General features: G+C 39.2%; 2 protein-coding genes across 7 annotated transcripts in view; both read left to right on the forward strand.

Annotated features, from left to right (window-relative positions):
* Positions 1-23,401, forward strand: part of ptpn4a (protein tyrosine phosphatase non-receptor type 4a) — a 95,625-nt gene extending 72,224 nt beyond the window's left edge. The window contains 15 exon segments of the mRNA XM_034109726.2: positions 5,293-5,452; positions 5,936-6,019; positions 6,258-6,314; positions 6,858-7,014; positions 8,345-8,394; positions 8,396-8,452; positions 8,454-8,511; positions 9,154-9,216; positions 9,219-9,245; positions 9,403-9,464; positions 15,436-15,582; positions 16,248-16,376; positions 18,506-18,654; positions 19,028-19,163; positions 19,246-23,401. Coding sequence (XP_033965617.1) covers positions 5,293-5,452; positions 5,936-6,019; positions 6,258-6,314; positions 6,858-7,014; positions 8,345-8,394; positions 8,396-8,452; positions 8,454-8,511; positions 9,154-9,216; positions 9,219-9,245; positions 9,403-9,464; positions 15,436-15,582; positions 16,248-16,376; positions 18,506-18,654; positions 19,028-19,163; positions 19,246-19,686 — 1,777 coding nt within the window. The 3' untranslated portion in view covers positions 19,687-23,401.
* Positions 23,402-24,586: 1,185 nt separating this feature from the next.
* Positions 24,587-27,423, forward strand: part of epb41l5 (erythrocyte membrane protein band 4.1 like 5) — a 55,714-nt gene continuing 52,877 nt past the window's right edge. For all 6 annotated transcript variants that reach the window (XM_034109709.1, XM_034109712.1, XM_071207136.1 and 3 more), the window contains exons 1-2: positions 24,587-24,766; positions 27,043-27,254. In XM_034109709.1, coding sequence (XP_033965600.1) covers positions 27,075-27,254 — 180 coding nt within the window. In that variant the 5' untranslated portion in view covers positions 24,587-24,766; positions 27,043-27,074. The remainder of the gene's footprint in view (positions 24,767-27,042; positions 27,255-27,423) is intronic.

Consider the following 27,423-nt stretch of genomic DNA (forward strand, 5'->3'; position numbering starts at 1 on the left):
CCCACATCCCCCCATATTTTCTTTAAAGCTCTTTGTCTTAAGGAGAAAAAAAAACCGCTGACTTGGTAGCATGGAAGTAATATAACTGTAATTGAACTGCCTAATGAATTAAACAGCCACCATTTAATTCTGAAGTTTAATTTGACCCATCAGTGTCAGTGCCACTCTGTCTGACTGTTCTGCTGAGTCGGCTGCTTTTTAAATGTCTGTGTGCCTGTGGCTTCTCCCGACGGTTCACACCCTCTCCCAGTGTCACTTAGCCAGTCCCATTGAAAGATGAAGCCTTTGAAAAACAGCCTGTAAAATGTGTTTATGGCTGGTACTGTAGCAGGGCGGAGAGGTTATACAACAGGGCTGAACTCGGAATTAGTTTGTGTGTGTATGTGTTTGAGTTTTTGATCTAATAAAGTTCAACATTTCAGTTTTAAAGCCTGAAAGCCGATGGGTAAGTAGAGTGAGTTGTGAGAGACTTTTAAAACTCTGCACAATTGAATTGAGCTAAAAATCTTTACATCACAGTATCTGAAAAAATCTGAAAAAGTCTTTTTATTTGTATTGAATAAAAATGTTAATTGAAGGAATTGCTCTTTGCAAGGGTGTACTTGCATTATATAGCTATTATATCGTAATCACATCAGTAACTTTGAATGGCCTAATAAGACGAGAATATAATTTATCTCAATTATTTATAATTTATTACATCCAAACAAAGGAGTGGCAATGGTTGACATCTAGTCTGTGCGGATCTAAGATAAATAATGAATGGCTGGTTAGTCAAATGTGTTGTTTTGGATAGGAAAACATTAAGACACTTAATATATGCCTGACATATCATGTTATAATATTTGATTGTCGAGCAGCCATATTTTATTATATTGATCTGGAAATGAGCCGTTGATGTAATATGCATGTTTGAATGATTTGAATGAGGCAAAAGGTGCATTATAAATACAGCATGCTCTTGTTGCTATGACAATAGATGGAACATTTCTCAGTTGGAGATCAGAGTGGTTAAGTAACATTACCGTGGTAGTTCCGCTGCCTAAAAAGCTAAACACACACACACCACACACCACACACACACACACACACACACACACACCACACACACACACACACAACACACACACACCACACACACACACACACACACATCACACACACACACACACACACACACACACACACACACACACACACACACACACACACCACACACACACACACACACACACACACACACACACACACACACACACACACACACACACACACACACACACACACACACACACACCACACACACACACACACACACACACACACACACACACCCACACACACCCCCACACACACCCCACACACACCCCACACACACCCCACACACACACACACACACACCACACACACACACACAGCAAGTGTTGGCTCATCACTGACGGAGCCAAAAGATGACATAATCACCTGCGCTCTCTTCCTCGTGCACGTTATACATGCCTATTCATATTTTGGCTTCATGACATTTGTCCAAACACAATAGCCAATACCGTTTTTAACACCCACATAACATTTTCATTTCAAAAACTAAATTTCTGTAAATTAATCAACTTTTTACTCAAAGGAATTGAGGTAAAAACGTTTTTGAAGCTATATAGCAATCATTCTCTTGTGTAAGCATGCTGTTATTTTAACAACCACATTTGGCTGAAGCATAAAAGTTACTCACCATCATTTCATAATGAGTCAATTCAAACCAAAACTTTTGACATGCTGGCCTTGGCCCAGTTTGGAAAAACAGCAAGAGGAAACAATGGGGAAACATCCGGATGGATATGCCTGACTCAGTTTTCTCTTTTTAGAGACGTTTATCCATTGGTATTGGCCCGTCAAACCACAAAAGATGAAACTGAAAATAGTAACCTCGTACATTTCAAACTAGAAATATTATAAAAGGACAAAATTATGTTTTTTTTTTTGTAACAGTTTGAGTTGCCTCCTCCACCATTTATATTGTGATGCTTTCTTAAAGGAACTGTTTCCAATCCAGATTCCAACTTTCGTTTTTGGGTGCAATCAGTTTTAGATTTGAATACATATATGTCCTTTGTTCATACTAAGTTGTGATTTAGTTTTGTCAAGTACAAATATAAAATTAAAGCTGCAAGTTTTGAATAACTTTTGATCTTCAAGGGTCTTACAAAGGTGCTAGTTCAAGTTGATTGGATCAAAACTGTAGGAGTTTGTTGAAATACAGTGTGTGTAATGTCAACAAATGGTCAAATATTGCACTTAAAAATCTAAATGGCCAACTTCCTGTTGGGTTTACGTTACAACGCAAGCCAGCACCATGCTACATAAGCCTATCAAATTTCAGATTTGTATTTGAAACGTGAGCGAGGGGCTGCCTTTAAGTCGCTTGGGGGGGGGGGGGCTCTAAAGAGCCTGTTTGCAGACAACCGAGAACAAAACCCCTAAAATATAAAACTTTTGTTAAACGTTTAGGCCTTCGAGACTTTGTAGGTGCCCTAACAAATGTCTAATATGTAATGCCCACCTTTCCCCTGAAAGATTAGTCATGTTTTTACTTTGCATCCCTACTCTTAAAAATACTTATACAACGACCTTTCATTTTCTATTTAAGACGACATGACTCAAAACATATTGCAATATTTTATCGTCTGTCACTCCATAATCCAAATTCCCCCAAAGTTCCTCCCAAGATTCTCCTCCAATAAAAACCAAATTAGAATGTGTTTCTGTCCCACAGGCCACAGTTAGACACTGTTCCACACATGAGCAATAATACAACAAAGCCATAACCCTCAGACACTCTTCTCTACAGTGTTCTGTTTTTAGTTGTGTAAATGATCGGTTTAGCTAACCGCGCCACATTACAGTGACGCTTTTCAAAACGCGCCATCTATATTTTCTTGACAGTGTTGGGGATCAAAAAGGCACAGTTGCATAGTGGCTGTGACACAACAGGGCTACAGCAGTATTGGTATATGTCATGATAAATTACATTGTATGCTTATAAACAGACATGTTTCTTCATGGTTGTCAAGCAAAGGAAAAAACAGTTTGGGTGTGCACTGAAAGTGTTTTAATTACATCTTTTGGTGGTTTTGAATGCATCATGGTGCTTTATTATAGGGTCAAAAAAGTGTTGGACCATTTTCTTAAAAAACATATTTGAAAGTTGCATTTATATACAACCTTTCGAACCTGAGTATACAAGCGTTTCGTGCATGAACCTCTCTGCATTTGGGTGCTGGTTTTTTCGAGACTCCTCTGACGCTCCATTCCACAAATGCATTATTTTTCAGCGGAGACCCTTTCAGTAGCCAATCAGGTTGCTCCTTCATTTCCCACACGTTCCCACAGGGATTTGATTTAAAGGAACCATATTTATATTTTCAAGTGCTTTATTTTCTCATTCTGCCTGTGCTGCAGCACCTCTTTTACCCTCTGTTTGAAACCAGAGCCCAGTCTGCTCTGCTTGGTTTGCTAGTCAGCTCTGTTGTGATCGGTCAACCGTTTAGATATGTCCCACCCCTCAACATTTTATTTTTTTACATATATGTTTATTTTTTTGCATTTCAAAATGTTTTAATGAGATATTTATATATAAACACACTTCTCGTTTTTTGAACCCTTCTGTGTGCTTTCATTTATTTTGAGAATGATCTGACCTCATACTTCATAGCAGCTTGTTTTTTAGATCTTCTCATGTACCCACGATCTTGTGTCACGGTCTCATTTAGTTCCATCAGGCTTTCAAAAATGTTCCTTAAGGAAAAGAAGACATTTAGGATCAAAGCATTTGACGGACGGAAAACTAAAAAGCAAGTTTTAGTCATGTCCGCTGTCGACAAAGGTTAAATCTCCTTATCCCAGGGCTTTGGCTATGTTGTGGTGTGGTACGAAGACACGTTCATATCCATTTCACTGGTGTGTGTCGTGTTGAGGAATCACAGTAATGCAGGGGGATGTAGGGTGTGGGCTCGGGCCTGTGTGCTCTGCCCTCCTTCTGAAGGCCTGACCTGCGTCTGACCCATAATACATGTTAGATTCCATGTGTGTGTTTCAAACACAAAGTGGCATCAGTAGCCCAAGCCAAAACAAAGGCAATGCGTTTTGACTGGTGCTCTCGCCCACCCACCCCCCCCCCCCACACTCACAGAAACACACACACACACACTTATACCCCCCAGAGAGCGCCCCACGATGTCGCTGAAAGCCTTACCTGACTGTCTTGTGTTGTTTTGTCGTACACACTGACTGCCTTTTATTGTGTGTATGATGGGGGGGGGGGGGGGGTGTTTTCCTTCTTCAAGCAGCCCTTGTATTGAGGTTAATGCATTGTGACTAACACAGCGCTATTGAGCCTTTCTGTCTCTTGCAATCTCTTCTCTCTCAATCCCCTTTATCTGTTTTTCACTATTTGTTTCTTTTTTCTTTTTCAATCAACAATCTTCAGTTGAACCTTGATTTCCTTTCTCCCCTTTTCTATGGTTGCATATTTGTTCTTTTTAGTTTCCCACCCTGTTTTACAATTTCAGGCCGTTCAACTTTTTCCATCAGCCTTTTTTCTGCCAGACAGCAAGTTGTGAACATTTATTTTTTAACTTGAATAAAAGGATGAACCATATGGATTTTTAGCAAATGGTGACCACTTATAATAAACTGCGACTGTTAAAAAAAACATGGATTGACATTTTTGTATTTTGAGAAGAACTTTACAACCTATAGTTCATGCGAAGATAATAAAGGCAAAGATATTGGGAGCAATAATACATATTTCAGATTACATTATTCTTACGTTTTCAAATCTGAAATGTTTTTTTGTTTTGTTTTTAAACCGTGACAAACATCCACACTGTTGACGATTATGTTTGGTTCTCTAGTCAGTGTGTTTTTTTCTTGTTCTCTGTGTTTATTGGCAGATGCCCAACAAACTAAAGGTTTTTACCACCATATTTTATCATCATTTGTAGATTCAAGTCAATGAGAGCAATTTGTCTTCATAATAACAACCTTTTTTTATTGGCACAATAATATACATTTCCCATAGTGCCTGATCTGTATTGTGCATCCTTGAATTTCTAACAATAGTCATTTTGTTTAACAAGGTACAATTTAATTATCTACAAACGTTATGTAGATGAAATATCACCACGGCTGGAACATGAGTTTTCCAATCAGATTAGACGAATCCTTGCTGCCTTAAGAAATATAACCTTGAAACATTTACCTAAATGTAACACTCCCCCCTCTCTTTTCCTCCCTCAGGTCTCCAGACGGGCCCGACGGCCTCCCCCCAGCTCTGCCCCCCAAACAGCTGAGCAGGAAAACCCTGAGCCAGATCATCCAGGCCCACTCCCAGCAGAGCCTCCTGGACAACCACCTCAACGAGATGTACGACGTCCCTGTGAACGCTGAAAAGACCACGGTCAGTCAAACCAAACACGACGGAAACACGTGGTGCTTATTAAAAAACAGTCAGAATACCCTGTTAGGCTTGATAATAGCATAATCAAATATTCTCTCCAGTGTTCATTTTGTATATCGTTGACAGAATGGGTTTCACAAAAGTAAACCTCCGTAGATTTCATTAAACTATGCAGTATCATTTTAATTCATAAACCTCATTAGCAATGTTAATTAATGTCAAGTTCAATGAGCACTTTTCAAAATAAGAGGTTATCTTTGATTCATCTGTTTGTTTTGGTGTATTTTTTTGGACCCCTAGTGGCCACAAATATTTATTTGCCGCTTTAAATCTTATTGAATGAAGTTAAAACCTTTGAACCAACATGATCATCCAATACATGTTGCCTAGCGTTAGCGCCAGAGCCAATGTCCCTTTGCCGCATAGAGGAATGGTTTGACAGACTGCAGTATGTGTATTTGATGCATCTGTGTCCTCTTGCAGCTAAATGGAGTAGTCCCCCATGATAATCTGGTCCTGATCAAGATGAAGCCCGACGAACACGGACGTTTTGGCTTCAATGTCAAGGTAAGCGCTGACACTAATTGAGACGCAACGGCCCTTTTGTCTTTGTTGTTCCATGGCTCATCTCATCATCTCTCTCTTTGGTTTTCCCTCTTGTTTATGCCAAGTGATGAGAAACCTTGGCTAAAATGATCAGACGTGACTAATACCTAATCCTTGCCTAAACTGCTAACCCTGCTCTGGAAACAGAAGACGTGTGTCATGCTTTGTGCTGTTAGCTGATCTACTTGTGTGTCTCCAGGGGGGGTTTGACCAGAAGATGCCCATCATTGTGTCTCGAGTGGCTCCGGGAACTTCAGTAAGTCCATAGCAATAATATAAAGATGACATGACATGAGTGTAGATTATGCCATATCCTTGTCTTTCACTGTTGTGTTGAGAGGTTGCATTAAGTAAAGCGATGTTATTTGATTTATTTTTAAATGTGAATATAAGAATAAGGTCAAAAATCTCATTGTGTAAATGTTTAATAGAAGCAGCAATAGTCAAGTCTACAAAAAAGTATCGATATCGAAGTATTTGGTCAAAAATATTAGGATATTTGATCGATACATATAAGATTTTTTTTTTTTTATATAGTAGTATTTATAAAGTATGTTGGGCTGTATGCATGTAATAAGATGAATGCAGCTTTACAAACAGCTACTACTTTAGCATTATGTAGTCTTAAAACACTCTATTCTGTATGAGAATAATTTAATCCAACTCAACACACATTACTAACGATGGTATCTCACCCTTCTCATTGTCTCTCTTTTTGTCTTTTCTTCCCTTCTTCGCTCTCCCTTTCCCCCCCCCCCCCCCCCCCCCCCCCCCCCCCCCCCCCCTCTTCCCTCCCCAGGCTGACCTGTGTGTGCCTCGCCTTAACGAGGGCGACCAGGTGGTCCTAATTAATGGCCGGGACATCTCGGACCACACCCACGACCAGGTGGTCATGTTCATCAAAGCCAGCTGCGAGAGCCACTCTGGAGAGCTCATCCTATTGGTCAGGCCCAACGGTGAGTTCTTCCCATTGGCAATATATACAACAGTTTAATGCCAGAGTGATGACACAATCTAAAAAAACGTGTTTTGTTGTTGTATTGGATTGTAAGATATTGCTTTTCATTTAGCAACCTTCTGTATATTTAAGATTTCAAAATACTTCAATAACCTTTTCATTAAGATAATACGTTTATAACCGTAAGAGACTAGCCCCCCCTTTTTTTTTTTACATTCCCCATATTTACTTTCTTTTCCTACATTAACCAGAGAGTTATTTGAATAATTTGTTTTTATTTTCCCTTTTGTTGTTGTGCCTTTTTGTATGTTGTATTCATCTTTTCATTGTTGTTGTTTTTTCCGATTGGTGTCTTTGCTGATCTAAAAAAGAATAATGACGGTATCAGATGGGTGACTAAGCACAAGCGTCACCCATTCACTTCTCAATCCCCTATTTCACACCTACATGGACATTATTGGAAACTATTTTTCTTCTCCTTCTTTCTAACACTATTATAAAAGAAAAAACAACTTTCCAAACTAAAACTTCTGCCATCTAAATCTAGCAGTAACTGGGTGCACAATTGTGTAACAGCTAATCTCCCTAAGAAGTACTGTGTGTTGCACCCCATTTTAATACAGTGCTGCATTCATCTCAACTTTTTAACAATTAAAGGGGATTTTGGAGTTTTTCCCTTTCCTGTAGTGTGTTAAATTATACTAATAAGAAACCTGAAATGAGCATAATGGGCCCTTTAGTGAGAACTAGACAACGTGTAACACACAGACACCTGGTGCAACACACTCCTGAAGATTAACAGCTCCACATCTGACTCACCAGTTGTCACTCTTCTTCTGCTCTTCTCCAGAACACTTAATACTGTATCTCTCTGGTCATTTAAAGGAGTTAAACTCTACATTTTGCTTCTCAGCTATATGTATTCAGTGTGTAGGGAGATGGAAATCGTTTTTTTTCTTTAATCTGCATCAGCGATGTGGGAGGGGAGCTTTTTTAAAAATGATGAAACATAGATATTCTGGTATTTTTTAACTGGGTCAAATGGGGATTTATGGATTTGATCCTGTCTTACATCAGAGTAAATACAAGATTGCATCAATGTATGAATTCCTGAATGTTCACATTATATCATTTATCCGTTTTTTACTTTTATTTAGTACATACGGTTTTTGCAATTCAAAAACTGTATAATCCCTACGGTGCAGTATTATAGTTGTGACGCTTTTCTACATGATGTACTTAAAGGTAAATCGCCTCCCGAGCCCCCACCTACATAAAACAGCTGTGTCTTTATAAACCCTAATATATGTATTTTCTGTTTGTTTCAGCCATCTATGACGTGGTGGAGGAGAAGGCGGACTCGGAGCCAGATTTTCAGTTATATCCCTGAGAAGTCCCCTCAGACCCCGCCCAGCTAGACCCAGCATGCTTTGAGGGGACTCCATGGTCACACTGAAGGACGGCCCTGATCAGGGAGCCATACTGGCACAGTTCGATTGTGAGGACAAAGACATGGCAATAAACACACGAGTTGATACTGTGATATACTGTATATATGGTGCCGTATTAGGGCCATTGTTAGGGCAACAAGTAATCATAAAAGCTGAGGAAGGACGGTGGTAATAGCTGGTGAGATTAAAATGTACAATAAAAAAACTCCTCCAAATCAGTATGTTATTTTCTTATGAAAAGACTCAATGTACAGCTATGTCTGTTTAAAATTCCAAATGTTATGATAGTATGGTAATTTCTCAAGTATTTCCTTATTGCTGAATCCAATTGGAAATTAGATTTTCAATAGGTCAACCACTGCATCCAATTCTTTCTCATTTATTTTTAATGTTCTGCATTTTTCATGAAATCAGATGTTCTTGTTCTTGTGGAATGTTTTTGATTGTTTAATTTTTGTTTTGTTTTTGAGCAAGTGTGACACATTTATTTTTCTCCTTCACATTCCCGTCACTTCCTGTCCTTCATCCTAATCAGTGATACGATCTTCCTGTGATGCAAACACATGCACATAAACTAACCCATTGCAGGAAAGCACTTCCTAAAGTTTGTGCGTATTGATTACAGGGCAAACTGATTGCCTCCAGTTATTGTACCCACATCTTGGAATACTGTTCCTTTTCTTTACAGCAACTGTACAGGAAGAGGCCGGGGATGACCATGCTGTGTGCCAAATTACCTCAGAACGTTTCCAAAATCGCTACAGAGATATCTCTCCTTGTTACGTAGCTGCACACAGTTTACTATTCTGTTTCTTCTTTCTTTAAATATGTACAGATGTTTCTTCCATGATACTCTTTCTTTCTTTTTTCCTTGTCAGCAGTTGTTGTCTCTCCGTCTGTAATCTCACCCCTCTCTCTTGTCTTTCCCTCCGCAGATGATGCCACACGAGTCATTCTGAAAAGCACAGATGACTACATCAATGCAAATTACATCAATGTGAGTTTGTTCCTCCTCGGTTTTTTCTCTCCCAAACAATACCTCAGTGTTTTTCTGCCCGTTTGAGGCTTTTTGGGTGGTCTGTTTTTGCTAACCCCTCAAAACACATGTTTAAACACTACGGGACTCCGTACTGGTGAATGAATCAACCACAAGTGGAAAACATTGTGACTTAATGTTTTGCATGTTTTCGAGTCGGCCAATATAGCTATCATCAGCTTATGGGTGCTATTATTTTTAAGCCCCTTTCAGACATCTGTTTAAGTAATGCCTTTTTTTTTAAGTGAAAATAAGTTATTTGTTACGGCTATATTGAACATGTTAGGACCTTTTTATGACTAGAGTTGTTTTTGTAAAACAGCAGAGAGTAAGAACAAAATTATGTAATAACGGAAGAAAGTATTGTCGTTTTCCCAGAGGCTGTATAAAACATGGATTTCAACAACATTTTGATTGTTTATCTCTATAGTCTAATTAAGGCTCATTGTGATTATGAAGGACACTCGCCCCCCGCCTCTCACTCGTTCTAATATAACCCCGTTACCTTTAATGTTCTCATCTAATGTCATAATTTATTAGATAGAAACATCCTGCTTGCCTACTGTAAATCAAACGTACCCAAGAATAGTTTAAAATTACAAGAAATTGATGTTTTACTCAGTTAATTTTACGTTTTCTAGTATGGCAAGTGTTTGAGTATTTCATGCTATTTGATCGAACTTGTGTTCTCTGTAACACTGCATCAATCATTAACAACTGTGACCAGGTCAAAAACGTTGTTATCCCAGCATTTTGAATAGCTCAGTACAGATGTCCTGCACGGTCTGATTTTTCAAGACCCGCTCCCGCAACGTGACTATACGAACCGCCCCGCTACCGCAAACATGGGCGTAATTTTCACTGGGACAGGGGGACATGTCCCCCCCCACTTTTCAAAATCCCGATTGTGTCCCCCCACTTTTCAAATGTGTTTTTATTTGGTATTCTTTTTTTTTACACAAATTGTGCGGGTAGATAGTAATCTGGTTGTGTTTACCCTTCAGGCTTCGCGTCAGGATCTTCGGAGCAGTTGAATGTTGGCACCCTCTATAAAAAAGAAAAACGGAGCGAAAAATACAAACAACAAATGTAGCAGGTGCGCGTGACCTGCTCCGCTGCGCGTGCATAATTTCCCAAAAGTGCTTCCACAGAAGTGTACACATCTGTGGATAATCATTTATACGAAAATGGTTTAAAGCAACCATCACTAACGCCAGCAAACACTGCATCTACTGCAGGACAGGTAGCAACAGTCGGATGGGGACATCACGTTAACCCTCCGTTGTGGACACTAGCTTTACTCCCGCCTGACTCGCCGCCCTCGCCCCCCGGAGCAGCAGTCTTGTATTCGTCATCTGAAACTACGCCGCCCCTCTGGCGGCCCGCAGGTGCCAGGATACCATGGCAAAACGGAGCCTGCCCAGGTATATCTGAAACAAGTTAGGCGGTCATTTTGCTTGTGGTATACAAATAGACAAGGGCTAGAATATTCATGTGAAAATAGTGCCATATTCTGCCATGCCTGTAGAAATGTTGGGTCAAAAATAATGCATACAATAGCACAGATGCCTTCACCACGAATGGCTACAAAAGATCTCATATCCCAAGCTTATCAACAAGCTGATGTTGCAGCTGATCTAATTTTCTCCAGGTCACAAAGTCAACCTCACATGATGATGTGATACCAGTTTTAAAGCAACAGTAAATATTCTCTTCCCAGAGTATATGATGGGACCAAGGTGATGTTAGAAGGCATACATGGTTTTAATAATACTTTTGCTTTTCAATGTTGCCATTTCAAACCATGAGCTGGTTCAAATAATATTTGCCTTGATTTACAATATCTTCTCATTTCTTTTATCAGTACAGTTTTGAAGCTGTTGTGCTTTTCTTTGCCACAGTCCACTTTGGACTTATATGAATATTTCAGGATTGCACTTTTAACTCACTTGAAATGTTCTCACTTGCTTGGTTTCAAAACATAACAAATGCCATAATCTGTTCATTGGGGACCATCAATGCTATTTTTCATTGCTGTTGCCGGGCAACACTATTGCTCATGTAAACCTACTACTGCTGCGCCCCCTGTAATCTCAAGAGGCACCCGGAGTCATTTTGTTCTGGAGCCGGGCCCTGCACACCGCCATATACTAAACACACTACAGAGCCCGTTCCGTGTCCTGTTAGTGTTTACTTCCTGTCTGCCTTCTTCTGGTGATTTATCTGACGTCCAGCGCTCCGTCTTTTAACCTCTTTTACTTTCTCTTTCCTGATCCTCCTTAGCAACCTTCATTATAGTCCTTGACAGTGGTTTGTACTGCTGTATTAACAACGTGTCACATGTTAAGAATTCACAATCAGAATCGAGTTTTCAACTAAGCCGTGTTATACAAGTTGTTAGTAGCCTTAAGGGCCTACACAGTTGTTATGCTATACCACATTGCCCTTCACTTGATGTATAATGAGCTGCACTAAACTACATTTTAACATTTAAAATACCTAGCCATTCTTTTGTGGTTATTTTGGTGAAAGTAACTAAAAGTAACTAAAAGTAGTGTAACTCATTACATTTCAGAGACAGTAATATTGTAATGTAACTTATTACTTTCAAAAGAGAGTAATAAGTAATATGTAATATATTACATTTTGAAAGTAACTTGCCCAACACTGGTGGCAGGAGCGCATTTTGTGTGAGAGAGACAGGGAGAGACAGAGAGAGAGACAGAGTTATGGGGGTTGTTGTTAGCATCTGGTGCTAGCTCGGAGCTAACGGAGATTAGAAGCTGTTTCAACAATAAGGAGAGGGAGAGTCCTCTCCTGTCGGACTGAGAGGCTGAGATAACAACAGCTCAGGGAGATAAAGGACTCGCTGAGTGATTATATTGTAAACTTTAGTCTAAGTTATCTCAGTGGGTCTCAAACGGTTTGGTCTAAACAAATATTTCCATCTATTTAATATAGTTGTTCAAAATAAGTAAAAAAAGAATTCCAATGTCAGTAAAAAATTAAAAACACAGTTTGAAAGGAGAGTGATTAGTAAAATATGCATAATTAAAAAGAAAGAATGCAGACTAGGTAAGATAAAGAAAGGAGAGAGGAGTATATCAATTATGTGAGCATATTCTGGTTTTTGGAGTATTGAAATATATACAGTTCTGTTTCATATGAGTGTTGAGAGAGCTGTATCCATAAATCTCTTAATTTGTGGACCAGATTGATGCCTTTAACTTAAATTTAAAGAAAAAAATCTTACCGGGGGTTAAGGTTGGGTATCGTTTGAATTTCCACGATTCCGATTCTACTTTTCGATTACGGTTCTTAACGGTTCTCAATTCCGACTCTTTGAGGGGCAGGGTAAAACAATGATACTGTACATGCTTCTTCCACCAAAAAAACGACATTTATTCGAGAAACTTTTACACAGGTTAGTTTACAGTAATATTCACATTAATCAGTCTGTTTATATTCACTGCTATGTAACTGTAACCTGAGAACCACTGAAGCTACAGCAGTGCAACAGTCCAACTTTTAAAGGAACCCCCCCCCATTTAAAAACAGTTCTTGTTGAGAAAAACAAGCATCTGCCTTCTCAGGCATACCGGGAATACATGTTTGAACATTTTAAAGTAAAATGCTTCAATCTGGTGCAGCAGAATTACTAGAGACTAGATCTAGGGGGTACAACTCTAAACACCCATATGACAAAGATCGGTTTACATTTTAATAATTAAATAAGTATGTGAACATAACCAGTAACCTACCATAGCCAATAACAAATACATGTAACGTATTTTATTTTTGTTGTTCATTCATATCTTGGAAATATGTGTTTACATAAATTGTGATCAAAACGTTTGAGACCCACTGAGATAACTTAGACTAAAGTGAACTATCTAAACACTCAGAGTCCTTTACCTCACTGAGCTGTAGTTATCAGCCTCAGTCTGACTGGAGAGGACTCTCCTCCACATCATTGTAGAAACATCTTCTTCTTCTTCCGTTAGAGCAGCTAGCACCAGATGCTAATAACAACAGCGCTAGTACCGGTGCACCCTCCCTTTCTCCCTCGCTCGCTCCCACGCTCACTCTCACTTTGGCTGTGAGCTGCGGGTGCCAGATAAGCCAACATCCCCCATTTTCATCACTTGCAGCGCCCATCGTACAGGGCAAATGAAAAGTGTAACCGGGATGAACGGGTGTTACATTTACTTAATTATGAATGTTGTTACATCAAGGTCGAACATTAGGATGAGCACCAACGGTCAAAACATTTTGTTTTCCCAAGGCACTCCTTTATAATTATTGGGATAAAATATGAAATCATTCCAATGTATACTATAGGACAGTAAACCAGACATATCGTTTTAAACTGGAGATAAAAAAATATGCATAAATAAAATAGTAAAATAAGATATGAATGAACAACAAAAATAAAATACGTTACATGAATTTGTTATTGGCTATGGTAGGTTACTGGTTATGTTCACATACTTATTTAATTATTCAAATGTAAACCGATCTTCTTCATATGGGTGTTTATGTACCCCCTAGATCTAGTCTCTAGTCATTCTGCTTAAAGTGCACCAGATTGAAGCAGTTTGCTTTAAAATGTTCAAACATTTCTTCCCGGTATGCCTGAGAAGGCAGATATGCTTGTTTTTCTCAACAGGAACTGTTTTTAAATGGGGGGGGGGTTCCTTTAAAAGTTGGACTGTTGCACTGTTGTAGCTTCAGTGGTTCTCAGGTTACAGTTACACAGCAGTGAATATAAACAGACTGATTAATGTGAATATTACTTTAAACTAACCTGTGTAAAAGTTTCTCGAATAAATGTAATTTTTTTTTGGTGGAAGAAGCATGTATCATTTTTTTACCCTGCCCCTCAAAGAATCGCATTTGAGAACCGTTAAGAACCGGAATCGAAAAGTGGAATCGGAATCAGAATCGTGGAAATTCAAACGATACCCAACCCTAGTTGCATATTTGTCTCAAAAAGCGTGGGATGTTGGTTATTTTCTCCATCTAGGATGACACCAAAAGCCTCCCAGACGTTGGATTTTGCTCTTGAGGAAGTGTTATTGAAAATGCTGTGTTCTCCACTAGAGAGCTTCACCTCAGCCATTTCGAATGTGGCGCGCTCAGCAGCAGATTGATGCGCTGCAGAGGTTATGATTATGCGCAGTCCCGCGGGGGAGAAGTCTGAGGATTTAAACATTAAACTAAATTATTATTATTTTTATATATTTATTATGCAATACCCGCGACCCGACCCGCATCATCTTTGTTGTACCCAGAACCAAACCCGGATAAAAGCGTTTGAAAAAATACCACCCGCGAATCACTTTTTTTGCGGGTCACCCGTCGATGCAGGACTCTGGCTCAGTATAGCTCAAAAACCTTTTTTGGCCATGCACACTGAAAGCTCAATTAGGACCATCTTACTTATCTTTAATAATGAAATGTAGCACTTTACATGTATAACAGAAACATAACAAATAACCAAAAGCATAACCTCAGCATATCAGTATGCAGAAATGGTGCAATAAAGTTTATATGATATTCAACGCCTATGTAATCAGTTAAATCAACATAAATCATTTTGATCAAATATGTTTGTTTAGTTTTTGGGACATATTGGGTAGTAGAAAGTAACCTAGAAATTATTATTATACATGAGGATAATCACCGTGTCAATTTATTTTCTATGTCTACCAGGAATTTTGATTTTATGGGAATTGTAGAGCAGCTTAAAACGTTGCACTTTTGTTGGCTAAAGTTGAAGTGGTTTTAGAGTAACCTGAGAACATTTAGCTCTTTACAAGGCTAAAAATACACAAAGCACATCCACATCATTTAGAAAGAGAAGATGTTAAAGTGAGACTTGGTCCACCTAATATCAGTGTTCTGTATTTCTGTGTTTTTCTCTCTGTAGATGGAGATTCCAGCCTCAAGTCTTATAAACCGCTACATAGCGTGCCAAGGCCCGCTACCCAACACCTGCCCTGACTTCTGGCAGATGACGTGGGAGCAGGGCTCGTCCATGGTGGTCATGCTGACTACACAGGTCGAGAGAGGACGGGTACGTAGGAAAGAAATCTTCAAAGACCTTCAAAACACATATGGACTGCAGCATGTTGAGAGAAATATCTTTTTGCTGTCAGTAAATTCATCAGAAAAAGAATATTCAGTATTGATAGCTGTACATGTGGCATTGCTGGCCACAACCATACAATAAAGCCCAGTCTTCTCCGATTGGTTAGCTGGCCGGCTTGTTGTGATTGGTCAACTGCTTAGAGATGTCAAGCCCCTTAGCCTATCACGTACAATGTGTCGGGTATGGGAGATAAGCTCCCTCTAGATGGAATTTGGGGATTTTAGCCTTTGCAGACCATTTACATGCACTAAAACCTATATTTCACACTACAGGAAAGGGGAACCCCAAAAAGCATAATAGGGCCCCTTTAATCATCAAAGCAGGTAGAAATGTTCAAATATGCTTTGCGTGCTAATTTCTCTTGATATAAGAAAGAAGTGTTTAGTCCCAAGGGGAAATATTTTGGCTGCAAATTAAAAAAGTTTTTAATAATTCCAGGTTGACTGAGTGTATGTAATGCTATATTTTTGTGAATTAAAGACCAGATAATAGTGGGTATTCTTATTCTGTAGCCTTGACATGTTGTTCCTGGACAGCTGTGTCTTAAGTAAATGGTCAGTTAATAGATACACTTTGTCTGTGTGTTAAAGGTAAAGTGTCACCAGTACTGGCCCAATCCAGACTGCAGCTCCATCTACGGAGACTTTTCAGTAACTTGCCACAACGAAGAGGGCAACTCTGCCTTCCTGGTCCGGGAGATGACTCTGGAACACATACAGGTAAACACACAAACTCAAAAGAGGAAAAAAAAAAAACAGACAGGAAAGGTAAATTAGCTTTGAATCAGAGGAACAAGCGAAAGAAGCAGAGCAGGGGAAAGAGGAGGGTGAAGGCGTCACAGAGGGAGGTGCAGTATCCAATCAGAGCGCAGCACCAGCGTCTCAGTAAGGATGAGCCGCCGTGGACCCAGAGGAGGTGTGTTGCCATAGTGACCAGTGTGGGCTGTTCTTTTTCTGGCTCACGCTGCAGTATGCAGGACACGTATTGGGAACTGGTTACCATGACAACCCCAACCGCCCCAGTCACTCACATTGCTGAAATAGGAAGAGGAAAAAAAGAGGAACAGAGAGTGGGATGATGGTTGTTTGGAAAACATAAATAGATAAAATGTGTGTTTCTCTTACTTTAAAGTTGAAGCCTTTTGATGCACACAGCGTTACTCATCTGTCATTTGGACTTTTTGGTTTCATCTTCTGAAGTTAAGGCTGTTATTTGTTTTCTGTTGAACAATGGTGCAGTGTTCTCGTGTTATGGGATATACTGTATGATATATATCGTATACCATGCAAAGATTTAGGACATAATCAAATCTAAAATAACTTTTATTTCTCCCCCCTAAAGAATTGAAATGAAAAGTCAACAAAATCAACTAAGTGAATAGGAGATGAGTAACTGCAGCGGAGTATTATATTTTATATTGACACTTTAGTAATAATAAATAAGTCAAAAAGAAAGTGAAGAAATAAGTCTTGAGTTCAAATAAAGGTCCCTTTACCTTTTTGTATTTTATTGTTTTTGTCCTTCAGCCACTAAGCTTGGGGCAAGGAGTGCTGCATTAAAATTAACTTTACTCTACTGATAACTTCCCCGTGTGTCGCCTATGTATGGTGAACTTTTGAAATATATGGCTGTTATAGGAGGCAATTAGCATTCTCCTCTGCCTGTGATTGTTGCTATGGAGTTATATGTGTTACCAAGGTGATGCAGAAAGGCAATATTAAAGAAGAACACGGGGCTCTGAGTCGCACATCAAACCGCTTTCAGTAGTTATCTGCTGTTTGTTTGTGTACATGTGTATGTTTGTTTTGCTATACTTGTGGGACCCATGTGTTGAGATCAACCAATTATGTGAGGACATGTATGTGCGTGTGTGGCGTTGTCATTGTGTCCCTGTTGGGTTTAAATCGCGCTGACTTTTCTTTTCCCTGAGTGCATATTTCCTTGCTACAGTTTTCCTTTCCCCTTTTAATTGAACAAAAAAGAGAAAGCTTGATATACACATTAATTGTTATGATTTCAGCAACATAAAATGTATGTTGTGTAGTACAGTTGCAGAGATGTTGTCCTCAGTATCTGATGTTTAATGGGAAAGAACAACGTGAATCATGAAGTGGCCCAGCTGAGAGGAAGAAATAAACCCAATGTTTGTTATTCACACTGCCCGTTTCATAACGCGTTTAAAAGCCATCATTACACTAACAGGGTGCTGTGCAGTATCCCCCCAGGACACAGAGCTCAATGAGAGAAGCTTGGAGGTCGCCCACATGAAATACAATAACCTGTTTTGGGCTCTGAGGATGGGCGATATCTGAGAATTATTCATTACTTAGTCAGCTTAAGGTCTTGACTGAGGTGAGAGAGAAGCCTCTCAGTGTGTTTCCAATAATAGAGAAGACTTTTTGAAAGGAAGATGGAAATGTAATATGAAGTCGTGTGTGTGTGTGTGTGTGTGTGTGTGTGTGTGTGTGTGTGTGTGTGTGTGTGTGTGTGTGTGTGTGTGTGTGTGTGTGTGTGTGTGTGTGTGTGTGTGTGTGTGTGTGTGTGTGTGTGTGTGTGTGTGTGTGGTGTGTGTGTGTGTGTGTGTGTGTGTGTGTGTGTGTGTGTGTGTGTGTGTGTGTGTGTGTGTGTGTGTGTGTGTGTGTGTGTGTGTGTGTGTGTGTGTGTGTGTGTGTGTGTGTGTGTGTGTGTGTGTGTGTGTGTGTGTGTGTGTGTGTGTGTGTGTGTGTGTGTGTGTGTGTGTGTGTGTGTGTGTGTGTGTGTGTGTGTTCGTGTGTGTTCGTGTGTGTGTGTGTGTTCGTGTGTGTGTGTGTGTGTTCGTGTGTGTGTGTTCGTGTGTGTGTTTGTTCAGAGTGAACAGCAGAGAGAGCTTACCCAGATTCAGTACCTAGCCTGGCCTGACCACGGGGTTCCTGACGACTCCACTGACTTCCTGGACTTTGTGTCTCTGGTGCGGACAAAACGGGCCGGACAGGACCATCCCATGGTGGTGCACTGCAGGTATACTCACTCTTTCTGTGTTTTTTAAAGAGGTGAACCCGTTATCAACCATTTTTGCGTGCTTGAGGTCGATTAACTGAACTAGAATAGACCCATAGAAGTAAAATAACAAAGATGGCACATGTACCATGCTTTCATACTGAAGTAAAAGTTTAGGCCCCTGTGTCTATCACAACAGTTTGTCATGATTGCGTTTACCAAGTGACTCTTGCTAGTGCAGAATTATTACACATTTGTAAGAGTGAAAGAAAAGTCATGAATTCTGATATTTTATGGATCTCTGTTTCAAGAGAACATTTGATAATTAATTTTGGGCCACTTTTTTCTCATTATAACTTTAATTCAATTCTAATAAAATGTTTCTTGTTTCCAGTGCTGGCATTGGTCGAACAGGGGTTCTGATCACCATGGAGACGGCATTGTGTCTAATGGAGTGTGGTCAGCCAGTGTTTCCTCTGGATACCGTCAGGACCATGAGAGACCAGAGGGCCATGATGATACAAACACCAGTACTTAGACACATCCTTTTTTCTGTCTCAATGCTCTCCATTTTAAACCCTGCGCTAAAATATGTATCTATCTCCCTTGCAGAGCCAGTACCGCTTTGTGTGCGAGGCCATCCTCAGAGTGTACGAGGAGGGCCTGGTCAAACCGTTCAGGACCGTCGTCTACCAGCTGAGAGAAAAGGGGGAGGAGGACAGGATGGAGGAGGAGTACGGAGAGCAGCTGAACACGGCAGAAGGATCGGAGATGGAAGCATCGGAAGACGGGGATGTGGTGTCTGCGGTGGAGCTGCTGGAAGAAAGTCTAGATGAAGAGGACGACGAAGAGGTGGAGGTGCTGGACGTGGGGGAAGTGACAGAAGACGGAGAGGACGACGAGGAGGTGGAGGAGCCGAGCGTCGCAAGCATCGCAAGTGCTGCAAGCATCGCAAGTGCTGCAAGCATCGCAAGTGCTGCTAGCGCCGCTAGTGCTGCTAGCGCTAACACGGAGACCAGCGAGAACCCTGACCCCGATCCTGCTAACTCCTAACTTTTGACCTTTGGCAGTCACCGGGGATTACCGGGAAGTTGCCAGGCAACCGGAGGAGAGAACAAAAGCACTGTTGCACTTTACGCTGAGAAAAATGGGGGGGAAAAGGACACACACACAAACGAACAAATAAACAAACAAACGTGAAAGTACTGGACAAGCTAGAATAAAAAAAGAACCCAGCCGTGTTGAATAGGTACCATTAGGGGGATATTGTATGTTCCGGGTGAAGATAAAAGTCTACAAAGAGTGAAAAGTACGAGAGAATAAAACGTGGATGGGGAATTGCTGTAGTGCCATACGTAAGAAGGGGAAGGGCCGCCACCCCAATGGATGGAACGTTTTTTTTTTCCGCAAAGGGTCGCCCTGTCCCCTTCCGAGCGAGTCTGCCAGACGGACCTGCCTTTTTTTAGTGTCCTTTTAGCTGATAAAGAGATATACTTTATCTTTTGTTCCTCAGAAAGAGTATTTATTGTGTTTTTAGTTTGTGTCAAACCCTGTCCACTGAACAAAACAAAAAAAGAAATGTGTATGTTTGTTTGTATGAATCTAGAGCTTCATGCTTTCCTGATTACATTTTTAGGTAGTAAAGTATTCCTCTTCCTCTAACTACTTCTTTATTTGCTTTTTGCTTTTTTCATGGGGGAAAAAAACCTGATTTAATTTATTGTACTTACCTTTCTCGGCTTTCTGAGTTCCTGACAGCGCAGATGGACATCTCACCTCTTGTTCAATGCCGCAGCAAGTTGTGTTTTTGATTCTGCTTTGTGTTGAGTTTTTTAGCTTTACAGACAACACATGCTGCCAAGCAACCTTTGTTTGCCATGGTGAAGAAAATCTACTATTCTTGCAGCTGGTGTTTACTGGGCACCTCTCTTTCAACCCTTTCTCTCTACTGTAGGCCTACCACTGAATGACACGGGGACAGAAAATGATACATTTCAGAAAAACTAATTCATTCACAGTACCTAATGCTAATTTAACACAGGAAGACGAATTTGGTATCAAAAAGAGAGGCCCCCCCCAGACACTCGACCTCACTAACCTACAATCTAAGCTAATTCCTCCGCTGTGGTTGATAAAGCTTAAGAATCAAGGATGAGGTCAGTTCATTTCGCTTATTCAAATCGACATTCACTCAATTCGATTTTTAAATCAAAATCTGGGTCCCTATCTGAAGTGTCCTTGAGCCAGACACTAGCAATACATTAATTGTTTTAGAACCTGGTACGCAAATAATGATTAAAAAAACATGAGTTTTTAATTAGTTTTGAAGTTGTTAAAAGCTGCTTAAACTTTTATGCAATCAGTATTTCCATTTTAGGATAACTTGACGGTGAACTGATCTCAACCTTTAGTGTGAATCGTAAACATTTTAAAGGCTCCCTCCACTGACCTCTCTAATTTAACTTACAATTTAACGACATTTTAATCATTTTATCTTTCCTTAACATTTGCAGAATATTGAGTTCTTGTATGACCCAGCTATCCATTAATTTAATTTTTCCAAAGAATTTTCCTAACCTGATAATTTTGTTAATCTTGGTTTTATTAAGGTTCAGAGGTCACTGGAGCGGAGCTTTAAACCGACCTTTGCTGTTTATTTTTTCTCTAAATCTGTCTGTGTGCCAGAGAACAGTTGACAGTTCAAAGAAGCAGCACAAATACAACTTTCACCCAATCATTTTCCCCTTGTTTTTAAAATAATCTTTCCCAATGGTACTTTATTTTTAAGGCACATGTTGTGCCAAGATGATGTGTTAATGAGTGACAAAACTTGTATTTTTAATTCACAAAACCCAGCATCGAATTGAGTCTTTTTCTCTCAGTACAGGTAAAACTGAACATAGTGCATAGTGCATAGTGAATGAAGTGTAGCCTCTTCATCATTTGAGATCTTTTTCTTATTGGTACCTGCTGTCATTGGATTCTGCTGGAAAACCCTTACTGCTGTGAGTGTGTGAGAGTGTGTGTTCTCAGATCTTTTTCTACATCTCTGTCCTTCCTCAATTTCTAACATGTAGTCTGTTAGCTGTCTGGTCTAAGCCTGCTTGTCCGTTAACTGGAATGATGGGTTGTGCCATAGCGACACAAACCTAATCAAAGGTTTTTCCAAAAAAACTCAAATACATCATTCTTGGAGTGTTTTAAGTCTGTCCTATAAACAAGGCTGAATTGTATCTTTTAAAACATTTCAAAACAGCTGAATCATACTTTTTCCACATCAACAAAAGCAATCTTTCTCTATTTTATTTGTTATACTCTCCTATAGGGCTGCTCAATTATCATATTTTATACGATTACGAAAACAACGTAATCGAAATAAAACGATTATTTTTGTATTATTATTATTGCTTTTCTTTTTTATTAATTTTTTTTAAAAAAAGTTTTCAGTTGAATTATACTTAAAGTTCAGGGTAATCAACTGTTGAATACATACTGTTCCAAAAATTCTCCAATAAATTGATGTTTTCAAAGTAAATGGATAATCGTTTTTAATAATCGTGATATCAATTATTGACCCAAATAATCGAGATTATGATTTTTGCCATAATCGAGCAGCCCTACTCTTCTATATCATGGCCCTCTCTCACAATCTGCCCTCTCTCAGAGCCTACGCAACATCCACAGTCTAGTCTTCTTGTTGTTATTCCCCAGATGCCTTTTTTAAATTATTTTCCACTCTCTAAATAGCCTCAAGGCAAATGATAAATATGAGCGGAATACCATGAGTTTGTAGCCAGTGAATGACTGACTGATTTGTTTCTCATTGGACGTATGAGCTTAAAAAAAAAAAAAACATTTAGCCCCGTGAGCATTTTTTATTCAGCTGCAGGGCAAAATCAAATTGAATTAGCGCTAAAGGGCTCATGATAAAACAATTATTTTTAAAAAAAAAACTGAATTTTTTTAACATAAAACATGGGCCCCACCGTGAAAAGTTGATAATTGATACATCAAGGCCTGCCAACTGTGTTCAAAGTTTTTCGTTGTTGACACATAATTGGTACTGCGTGTGCGTTTAGGGTACTGATCAAAGGTAGTTTGAGGGGACCAGACATAGGGAGGGCTCGGGGTTAGTTGTTTTTTTGTAAAGATAAACAAAACAGCTGTAGTCAGGTTAGGGAAAGGACAGCACTTTGTAGAAGGCTGAGTGGCAGGTAGTGCTACTGGAAAAAAAAAGTAACAATAAGTCGGAGAAATAATGCATTAAGTTCTTTTTTTTTTAATTTGTCATTTTTATTTAGTTTCTAAATAAGACCGGTAGGGGAAAAAAAGAAAATAATTCCTAACTACACAGTGCCACTTGTTAATTTTGTGTAAATAATATTAGACCCTGTAAATACAATGTTGTATATGAAAAAAATTCTTTAAAATAAAAGGGAAAATCATTTGTGAGCAGAAAGATTTTGTTTTCATTTGATTTTATCCCCTTTTTTTGGATGATTTAAATGTGACACAAATGGTGTGTATTTCAAGACTGCAATTTCCATTTTTTTGTTTTGAGATAATAATCTATAACAGCGAGTGTATATATAATGAATCACAAAAGAATTGAGAAATGTTTTACCGTATTATACCCTTGGTTAACTCCTACCTGTGTCATAAAATCCTTTGTCCTCAGTTGCTTGTTTCTTTCTGGTATCATGGTTTTACGGTGCTTTGTCTATAAGCTTGATTGTGAACAATTAAAGCTTGTCTGTCAAAGCATGGAGACGTGGCTTCGGATCCCTTTTACTTTGTCCACACTGTAAACGTGAGCTTTGGAAATGTTAGCGTGAGCAGCGAGAAGAAGAAAAAGATGGCACTCGTGCTGAAATCATTAACAGAATAACTTTCCCAATAGTTTTTTAATTAAATGTAACTAAAGAGTAAAAACGAAGTCTAGCAACATCTCTGTAATGCCTAGAATAAAAACAAATGAACTTACAGAAATAGGTTTTATAAGAGGAAAAAAAGGTTTGGAGTAAAAACTGGTATTCTCAGGACACATCTCTGAAAAATCAGCTTTACCACAGCCCCTTAACAATGAACCAACCTTTACGTTTTATGATAACGTCAATTACCTCATAGAATAAGCAATTTTATTATCTAACCACCTCCTTTTAAAATGGTATTATTGATCCAGATGCAATAAAAATAGGTATTACTGCCTAATAAAGCATGGGCCACATTTTGAGACAGTATACGTAGGCATTTTACAGAGTAACACTGCGCAGGATAAACACCATCCACATTCATTATAGGGATACCATATATGTTTACCTAATATTGTACATAAAAAAGCACCCATGATAAGTTAGATTTGGGTCTTTATTGTTGGAAATGCTTTTGACCTGCACCTTCAGAAAAAAATTAAATGTTTAAATTATTGTAGTGACATTTAGGATAAAGTTAAGAGTAATCCCCGCTCCTGGCAGGAATTGCATGTAAAAAATACTGTCACATTTGTAAACCTTTATTCCCAAACGAACCAGAAGGGGGTGTTGCTCCCTAATAGTGGCAACAATCGTATTCAACAGTAGTGGTAACAAAACCTTATGGCGGCTTCATTCATAAATATAATGAAAAATCCAATGTTCTAAATACGGGAAGTTTTGGATGAAATTACACCTATTTCATGAATGTTTGGTTATTTATATATTTGACTGCATACATTGTTACTTTATGCAACAACCCTGTTTTCTCAGGCCATGTATTAAGAAATAACAGCGTAATTGAATTTATTTGGTATAAACCGACAAGAAAAAATTATTTAGCGTGTTGTTTTTAATACTTAAAAGTATTTAACAAAAAGCATAATGTACCCATGCCGTCTCAAACTAAAAGGCGTGTCGCTTTAAAAATGCTAATTACGTGTTTGTTGGGGATTTATCGTGACGTCACATCCTGAGGAAAGCTTTGCCTCCTACTTTTTGTTGGGACCTGGGAGAGAAAATTATCCAGCAGAGGTAACGAAGTTGGGAAAAGAAAGAAAGAGAAACAAGTTACACACCATGGAAATGTACTAGGTATCTTTTTGGTCGTCTAAAATGCAAGCGGACGTGCTTTCACCGTGAATTCATACGAGGAGGTTTTTGTAAGTACCTTTTATCCAGACCTACACGGATCCACAAGTGGCTGCGGAGCAAGTGTATGTCGGATACAGCCTTCTGAGCAAAGGCGCCGTTTGATTTGCTGAACGGGACGCGCTTGTACGGACGGAGCCTTGAGTGTACTGTGTGCGTTCGGTGCTAACGGTTAGCTCCTGCAATAAAACAAGCGCACACCTGTTACATTTGCATACCTCAGGCCTAAACTGGGTTCAATTTAAAGCCGAGGTTACATAGTTTATTTATTTGACTACTTAATATTATTTTTGCGGAAGTATAAAGAAGCTTGTTTGCCTGTCATTGTATTTTAGACATTTTAAGGGGTTTTAGCAGCCCAGAAAGCTCAGTCATTTCTCAGCGGTTTATTTTTCTGGGTGACGTGCACCACAAATACTAAACTAGTTTACACATCTTTGAAGTGTACTAACATAGTAGTTTACTTTTGCAAATTAATTTAAATGTCAAGTTAATTACATCTCCAAAATACTTTGTATCTTTTCCTCTTTTTCAATTCGTCGAATAGAGAAACACAGTAACGTTAAATGAAATAATTAAACATTAGAATATGTATGTTCTCCTTATATGTTAAGTCAGTGTTAGCATTATGACACTGAAACTAACAGTTAGCACTAGCTCACCTTAAAACCAATAGTTTACGGTTTCCGTTATTATTAATAAGCAGGGTTAGTGTAACAATTGGGCTTATAATGCAATACATGTTAACAGGATACGACGTAATGCTGTCAATTATTCCTCTTTCCGACTGAGTTACTTTATAAAACGCTATTCTTTCACACACACATACGGGTATTGGGCCGAGGGCGACACCGTACTTCCGGTATCCGCCGTTTTACGCGAGGTGCAAGCAGGCCGATGGTTTAGCCATACACCGTCTAGGTGTTGCTAAGCTTCCTGTACTGAATATCATAGTCTATTGCCTTAATCAATATCTAGTCAATACCACATATATGCAATGGCATGATAATATTATTGTGACAAGTGGGGTATTCACCTGGTGTTTCCAGAAATTAGACGTAGATGCAGCCAAAATCGACGAAGGCCACTTTCGAGGGTCGTTTTTCCATACATCTGCAGGCAGTCTGTAAAGGCAATCCGACAACCCACACAGCTCTAGTTTAGGCTGGTAACGACCTAAAGCACACCCCTCAAGTCCAGAGATGTAATCCGAAGACATGCAGCGATTTCTTCGGTCGTTAATTCAGAAAAAAAACCTAGTGCGCTCTGCCTGGCTACGTTAGCTAGCTGTTTATATTTGCACTTCCAGGATATTTGCACCTCCAGGAAAATGGCGTATTTATATATATATATATATATATATATATATATATATATATGGCGCGTGTTGCATTGTGGGTAGCTCGTGATGTCACTGTGTGTCCGTTGATGTAACCTAGTTTAGCTTTATTATCCGATTGTTGTATTTGTTAGCAGATTAAAGCTAACTCTGTCAGCCAACATGTATCTAGGTGTATGTCAGACAGGTTGTTTTCAGACTAGAAATACTCTTGTACTTTAGTAAAAGTACCAGAGTGTAGGAATATTCTTTTACAAGTAAAAGTCCTGCTATGAAAATGTTACTCAAGTAAAAGTACTAAAGTATCATCAAATATATTTTAAGATTTCAGAATAATGAATATTATATGTTTTGATTATAATTGTTGATACATTTTAAGTGTTATCAAAGCTGATAAAGATGCAGCATTGTGTTGCAAGTGTTGATTATATTTCACATCATAAATCCAAGTACAATTACATGATATACCTCTGAATTGTAGTTGGGTAGAAGTCCAAGGTAGTAAAAAATCACTAAGTAAAGTACAAGTTGCTCGAAATTGTACTTGAGCACAGTACTTGAATACATACTTAGTTACTTTACACCACTGGTTGCCAGGCAAACAATTTAGTTAATATACACTTAATGTTAAGAACAAAGTAGACAGTTGCCTTCTCTGCATCCTGCATATTATGCAATGGTAACTAACTATATAGCCAATATGATAATATGAAAAAAGGGCTCACCTGTTTGTTTGCAGTTTCTGTCAGGTATTCATTGTGACTAACTAGCTAGCTGCTAAATGACATTGACAGCATTATCTAACAAAACAATAAAACTGCTTCTTATTTTTCTGTGGTCGCAGTATACACATGACAAACAAAATGTACATATTGTTTTTAAATCTTTAAACAATTCTAAAGCCCTGTGCAGTTCACTAATACACAATTATCTTCTCTTCTCTCACAGGTGTGGTAGTGTAACCCTCCCTCTCCCCCATCATGCTGAGTTTCCTGCGCAGGACGCTGGGGCGACGCTCCATCCGGAAACATGCAGAGAAAAGTCGGTTACGGGAAGCCCAGCGTGCCGTAACGCACATCCCTGCTGCTGGGGAAGCAAAGTCTGTCATCACCTGCCGTGTGTCCTTACTGGACGGGACGGACGTCAGCGTGGACCTGCCGGTAAGGAGAAAGCCTTTTTGGTTGTTATCTGCTTAGTGATCACTACCCAGACGTTTTTGATCTTCAGCCATCAACATTGAGATAGTGCTTTCTTATATACTTGATTGTTGGGAGCAGCATGCTATATAGCGCTTGTCAAGGCTTTGGGACCTCTCAAAGAGCTTTCACA

Source organism: Pseudochaenichthys georgianus, chromosome 21, assembly GCF_902827115.2.
Source record: "Pseudochaenichthys georgianus chromosome 21, fPseGeo1.2, whole genome shotgun sequence".
NCBI lineage: Eukaryota > Metazoa > Chordata > Actinopteri > Perciformes > Channichthyidae > Pseudochaenichthys > Pseudochaenichthys georgianus.